This window comes from Cryptomeria japonica, chromosome 7 (assembly GCF_030272615.1).
Source record: "Cryptomeria japonica chromosome 7, Sugi_1.0, whole genome shotgun sequence".
Taxonomy (NCBI): Eukaryota; Viridiplantae; Streptophyta; class Pinopsida; order Cupressales; family Cupressaceae; genus Cryptomeria; species Cryptomeria japonica.
Genome location: NC_081411.1, coordinates 850,197,383 through 850,204,924, shown reverse-complemented (window position 1 = coordinate 850,204,924; position 7,542 = coordinate 850,197,383). Strand labels below are relative to the sequence as shown.

Below are 7,542 nucleotides of genomic sequence, written 5' to 3'. Positions count from 1 at the left end.
ATCGGTTTCTATTGATCTTTTTGATTGATAATTATGGAATTTATACCAGTCAAGTCCAAGTGTTTTATCCAGTGGATGTTGCAAGTATAGTGGTGTCGTCTAGTATTAGTCTCCAAGTGGGAGATTGTTTGGTGTGGAGCCTGATCAGTCTCCAAGTGGGAGATTGTTGATATGTGGCGAATGATCAACAAATTTTTTTTGCCATTTTTTGGTTGATGAAAACTGACATTGTAATAAAACCCTAAAAAGGCCGACTTTGTTTGTTGCCCTAAAAATGCATGTTATAAGCGGCTGGGATGCTTAAGGCATTGTAAGGTTGATGTACTATTTTTGCTGGATAATAAGAAAGATTGGACGGCTATGTATGGTGGATGTAACCCATTCTGGGTGAACCATGTTAAATCTCTGTGTTATCTGTGTCCTGTTTTATTTCTTTATCTTTTATATTTGAATCTTCATATAATTGTTAGTTCATATTTGCTTTGGATCTGCTTGAAACCCTAACATTTTAGTGCACCAATTGAAGTGTTTGGTAATCTATGAAAACAAGGCACAAAATAAAGATCAAAGAACCCTTGCCAAAATTCTGCAACAAAGATTTGTTAGTAGTTTTGCAAAAATACCCCTCCTGCAAGAACACAAGTTAGGTAAATTTTAGATCCAAAAGACTTTGTGAAAAGGGAGCCTTTGAAAAGACGATTCGCTTCAAAGACAAGCTGCACCAATTTTTTTAGCTAGATCACAAGGTGTTAACCCAAAATAAACTAGATCTGACATCCAAATGACAAATCAAAGCCTCAAAATTGGATCAAAAACTAAAAAATGCAAAATCTGAAACACAAACACAATTAAATCTAACACAAACGCGACAGAAAATCACAAACGAGCCTAAATCCTTTGCAGACGTGCCTAGATAACACAAGCGCGACTCTTGAACATAGACGCATCTGAAAAGTGCACAGACATGGTTTGGAAATAGAGACGCAACCCTGCAATCTACAAAATAAAATTAAATAATGTCAAACGTAGACATGATTATGGAGGTCACACATGCGACAAAAAAGCAAAAATGCGGTTTCAGTATGCGCACATGCGAAAATGTCAAAAGTTTGTCGAAAATGTCAGATTTGTAACTTCAAAAACACATAATCTACAACAAAAGATGTTAAATGCAAAAGGGACAAGAGTCCCACCGAGCGTGCCAAAATATTGTGGTAAAAATGGGAACAACAACATTGAAATACTAAATGAATTCAACCACAAAACCCTAGCCTAACAACGACAAAGATCCACCATGACATATGAAAATTACCTAAGATAATGCATATCAAATAAAATCACAAAGATTATAACATCACATGTCCAATAGAGTTTGAATCTCCATTCTTCCTATCTCCATTGATCTTGCTTGATATATTTGCTCTTAGATTTTATGTGTGCACAAGAGCTCAACAAAGAACGGAAATGTGGTTGTAAGTAGGTTTGATCACATATGAAAGTTTGAAAGCGTAGTTGGGAGTTGATAATTAAGGAAGCATCTCCTTATATAGAAGACACTATAAGAAAATGGAGGGATAAGATTAAGAGGTGTAAAAGATAAATGGTCGTCTAGGATTAGAGGGTAGGTAGAGAAAATAAGGAAATAATGGGAGGGTAGGTAGTGTAGGAACTAAGAGATGATTGACATGTGTCATGGGTAGAAAAGGTTAATGAATTAATTAAATAAATAAAGATTTATTTAATTAATAGAAGAAATAGGATCAATTAAATAAATAAAATATTTATTTAATTTAGGAAAAAGGATAATTTAAATAAATAAAAGTATTTATTTAAATGAGAAATAAGGATAGAAGAGGATAAATGAATTAATTAAATAAATAAAGATTCATTTAATTAATAGAAGAATTAGGCTAAAATAATTAAATAAATAAAATATTTATTTAATTAAACAGGACAATTTTAGGTGTCTAAAAATACATTCAAAGATATCATAATGCAAATCATGCAATGTTAGAGATAAGAGAGAAGACAAAGTGTTCCATCCAAACCCCTCTCTTGAGATGAGAGTGTGATAAAGCTTGAGATAGTCTTGTTGTTGTGAATTAGAAACCAAGTAATCACAATGAGAGCCAAAGCACGAGAGACAAGAACGTGAGAGAGAGTAATTCCTTAGACAAGTTTTTTTCCAAGAGCGTCTAGAGCTTGCAAAGAACGAGTGGAAATAGTCATTATGGACACGCTCAAGCGAAGGGACACACATCGAAGAAACCTGAATTTGATAACCTGTTGGGATGTTTGTGCAATGTGCAGACATCTGTGCGTCCCGCTACTATCTAGACCAAGATAGTCCCAAATGAGATCTTAGGGTGATGGGGGACAAAGTAGTGAAATCTTGATCATAAACCTAGTCATAAATGCACTAGGTGCAATGCATAAGTGTTATAAATGTACTAGGCATAATTTAGGACACTACAATTTGATTGAGAGGTGGCAGCTCCACTCCACTCTATAATATCATCCACTAATTTTTATTTATATCAGCCCCTAAATTGATTTGCCATTATTTTAAACATTTATTAATCTCAACAAATAATTATTAAATTTATTTTAATTCCAATGTCTAATTATTAAATGGAATAATAGTATTTCAAAATTGTAACATTTTTCACTTACAATTAAGAAAGAACTAATTCATTTTTTGAAATAAATTATACTAATGCAATGAATTCAATTAGCTCATTTAACAAAATAATTAATCAAATTAAAGACTAAGTTTATGGGTGTGTGTGTTCAGGATACCTTTGCCCTGACAACATTCTCTTCTAATAATAGCATCTTGTCTAATGTACTCATAGAAATAATAGGAAACATTAATCCCAATTAGTACCACACCATAAAAAATCAATAATTAAATTTCCTCATAATTGAAAAATAAGAATTCAAGAATTCAATTTCAATAAATATTTTTGAAATATAAATAATACAATTTTAATTAACTGAAACTATATTAACTTGCACTTTTAATTTTGTGACTATTAGAAAATAAAGTAAATTTAAAATAATTTATTGTTTTGTATTAGTTTTAAAATTTTTGTAAATTCTAAAGTTTTCTTGAAAATATTTAGGTTTCATTAAGAAAACCAAGGAGATTGAAATGAAAAAATACAAGATTTTGTTGCAATGCTTATAGAAGTCAACTCATAGCTTTATCTTCTCCAGTATCTTGTAATGGATTTTCAAGTCCCAACATTTTTATATATATCATTTTGTATAGAATGATTTCTTCGTTTGGTTTGCTCCTTCAAACTATTCACATGTCATAGATTAGATTGTTCAAGTTGTGGTGTTGGTTGCATAACTTGCAATGATAATATTTCACTATTATCAATACAATGAGCTGCCCTTAGGCTATAGCATATTTGTTAAAGAAAGAACAGAAATCTTTATGAAATCTCACAGCTAGAATAGAAATCGTCAAACAGTGATAATTTTACATATGATACTAGATGTAAGTGGAATAATATCTCTTGTAAAAAAACCCACACCATAAAAGTGATGATCTAGTATCTATTAATTTTAAATATAAAATACATATTCAACACACTTCTCTCTTCTATTTGATAGCATTTTGGCAACTACTATCTCATCCTCCAATTTATAGAGAATTCAGAGAGGATAACCACAAATGGTTTTAGAAAAAATATGGAAATAATATCACACACGAAGAGTATCTTTGAATAATAGTAAATCATAATATTGGACAACATCTTTAACACATACTAGAAGATCCTAGATGAATAAATCTATAATGCATCATCATAAAGACATCAAACTTACATTTATCAATAGCAAAGGATAGTCATGATAGCTTGTATTATTTAGAAAGATACATATTGCATCTTATATCTTGCATTCACTGTGAAGAAAATTATAAGGAGTTTGACCATTGCATAAGGGTTGAGGTAATACATTTCCGCAGCCTAACATAAAAATCTTTTAATAATTTTTCATAAAACTTAGATAACAAAGACAAGGCAAGAAAATGTATCAAATTTATAATTGCATGGATATAATCATATATATTAAATAAAAATATAATTTAAGAAAGATACAAAGTCACAATAATTATTTTGTAAAAACTTAGAATCACATTAGACCAAAAAGAAGTATAATTAATAGACTTATAATCCTAGAGCAAAAGCATGATGTAATCAAATATTAACAAATGTCCACATTAGACCAACAAGAAGTATAATTAATAGACTTATAATCCTAGAGCAAAAGCATGATGTAATCAAATATTAACAAATGTCCACATCATCCCTTTTAGAGAATCCAGATACCCAACATCCTCAGATGTGCAACTCATTCTCAAGTGAAATAGGAAAGTTATAGGTGATTCTCTTTGAAAGAATGTAGGAGATTTGACAAGTCAAGGGCACTAGGTGTTATATTGGACAGGTATCAATTAACAAAATTTTACTATTTCGATATAAAAGTAGTTATCTAATTTATAGGATGCATCGATACATAAATTTGATGTATGAAGATAATTTATCATCTGTACATCCTAGACGTTGGATAGACATTTCTATCGAATATCACTTTAATTTTATATGAGCATTATATAAAATTATAGTTTCCTACAGTTCTAAAAATTAGATAAAACAGTACAAGCTAAAAGAAGTTGAGCTTGCGACTATTCCTATAAAGAATCAAAGACTATTCAACCATATCATGGATCCAGAAAGGATATAGTAGACACATACAAACACAAGCTGCGTACAGACAGATTGGAGCCTACACATTTGATTTACTTGTAAGTTTTGTTATTTATGGAATGCGTGTCCTTTAATTTGGAGCGATCATATTGTGCACAGAACCTTATAAGAAGGAATGATTAAAATAGACAAGGAATAAAGTTACCATAAACAAATCATATTAAACGCTTCGCCCAAAAGCGGGATCTTCATGCATTATCTAGTTGCCTGGCCGTTGGTTCGGTCCTCACACAGACATCATAAACATATCTTCATTTACAGACATGGATTTAACTTTTTAAGAGTCCCAAATTGGCCCAAAAGCTGGAATCCCTTCTCTTCTGCATTTCTTCACAACGTCTCGACTACCCCTCGGATTGCTTGTCACAATAACAACTTGGGCGCTCCAATCTCTCACTGCTTTCACTGTCAATTCCGCCACATTTGGGTGCCCTGAAACAGCCGTATCATGAACAATCATCTTTTCTGAAGGGTAGCTTTCAATCTTTCTAACAATCTCGTCTCCAAAATTTCTCTGTATGGCTTTCGCCACCCAAATAAAATACACGTCTGCACGAGAGCACTGCAGCATGAAAGACAGAAAAACGCCAATGCCGGATCCTGTAGCCACCACCACCACTTTCTCATACATGTTTATTAGATAAGGCAATCCTGCAAAATGAATATAGCGAGTATACAAGAATTTCGGTGGATCAGAAACCAGTTCTGTGGTAAAATCACCAACTGCTCCCGCGAGCATCATGTTCTCATATTTCCCGTCGGAGATTATTCCGAAGGCGTGCCGATCTGAGAGAGGAGATCTGCTAATCTGGCCAAGCAAGCCGGGATTTACTCCGCCGCCAAATTTTATCAAACTAGCTTGTCCGGATGGCGCCGACACCTGGACAGCGACCTTTCTGACAGTCAGCCATGGAAAGATTATGAGCAAGGTGATGAGCAATGTAAAAATGAAATCTTGTTTCTTTACAAGATCCAAGAAACGTAATTTGTATGCCCGCTTTGTTGGATTGTATGATGCAGTGAGAATGACAAAAGCCCAGAGCAATGCAAGGGCTATCCAGCCTGCAAAACGGTGGATTTCTTCGAAGAAGTTGTGATGGACATGGCGGACCAGTGGAAATGCCGCTGCCGAACTTATGAACAGAAGCTCCAGAATGGCGGCTGCAACACTAATTATAACACCACTTGTTGATTCCCTGTGGCGGAGAATTTGTACGAGGGAGTAAATCAACCACATAATGGACGAAATCCCACAACCGCTGTGGATTCCTCCTAAGCACTGAAGAAAAGAAGTGGCGGCGGTCTTGAGTGGGATTGGAACCCACGACCTGCCCAGCATTTTGACGGCTACCCAGAATAGGATCCTCAGAAAAACTTCACTTCTGCACAGCACCAGGGCTAAAATGTTGCCCACTGAGAATAAAACTGTTTCTTTTTCCGCATATGGAAAATGGCCGGTGGCAGCCAAAATGAGTGCAGTAACATTTAATGCAAAAGTTGTGATGAACAATCTTTTATAGACTGTAAACAGGCCCTGATCCAGCAATATCACTGAAAGACGTGTCTCTGCTTTTTTTTGGGTTAGGCGCCGCACTTTTTATTTCTTCCAAGGCTTGTGGAGCGCCGAAAACGATTTGGCGCTCCAAATCTGATGCACTGCCATTTTCGATGTCTGATATATTGAAGCTGCTCAAATGGCTATCTGATCTTTCTGTGCTGGTTTCCCCTGAGGTTGTTTCCTCCATGTTTTTATCACACAAGCGTTATCGCTTCTGTGATAAAATGGAAGAAATGTTTTTAGATCCTAGTCTCACAGAGAAAATATACTTGTGATGGTCTGAACAGCCATGCTTACTGTACAGATGGCGATTTTACGCGCAATGCCGACATTTTACACAATTTTTTCAGTCGTCGTTTGATTGATGCATTCTCATTTGTTCCTGAAAACTTCATCAGCAAGAAGAAACAAAACGACGAAAATGTAGCGGCGGGTTTCGATACGTCGTCGTCTGCTGACATTACATGTCATGTTTCATGGAGTGATTTCAGAGATCCGCGAAGGGACATTCACAGGCTTCCTTATGAGTTTTGAGTGTGTGTTACGAGTCACCATTGACGTTCCAGGAAAAAGGATTGGTGATTTGCTGTGGTCGTTTGGAGATTCTTATACTAGGAAATTTCATGCATAGTACATAAATGCATATGATGAATTCATACCCGAATTCCAAAATTTTGCTTTATATTCCTGCATTGCCTCCTTCCTTGTTCTCTTGTCTGTCCCTAATCTCCTCCTCTCTTTTTTTAATTTTCCTATACTATTTTTCTCACTTAAAAGTATCTACTAATTTTTATTTATATCGGTCTGTAATTTGATTTGTCATTATTTCAAACATTTTTTTTTTTTATTGGTAATGGGCCGAAGTCGATAAGGTGTACATACCCTACCCTCTTGTAGGATTTGAACTTGTGGCATCTCTTACAAGAACACAAGTTCTCCACCACTAGACCAACACAAGTTGTACTATTTCAAACATTTATTAATTTCAATAAATAATTATTTAAATTTTTCTTAATTTCAATTTCTAATTATAAAATGGAATAATAGATCTCAAAATTGTAGCATTTTTTACTTACAATTAAGAAATAACTAATTCATTTTCTAAAATAAATTATACCAATGCAATGAACTCAATTAGCTAATTTAACAAAATAATCAATCAAATTAATCACTACGTGTATGTGTGTGTTTCATCACCACTAA

The 7,542-nt window shown here is 34.1% G+C and overlaps 1 protein-coding gene across 1 annotated transcript; it reads right to left on the bottom strand.

Moving 5' to 3' along the window:
* Positions 1 to 4,954: 4,954 nt before the first annotated feature.
* LOC131039566 (adenylate-forming reductase 06235-like) lies at positions 4,955 to 6,630 on the bottom strand. Its single transcript, XM_057972357.2, has 2 exons — positions 6,609 to 6,630; positions 4,955 to 6,374 (listed from the first exon to the last, which is right to left on the bottom strand). The coding sequence occupies exons 1-2, from the start codon at positions 6,628 to 6,630 to the stop codon at positions 5,059 to 5,061; spliced, it is 1,338 nt and encodes a 445-aa protein (XP_057828340.2). The 3' UTR covers positions 4,955 to 5,058.
* Positions 6,631 to 7,542: the final 912 nt, after the last annotated feature.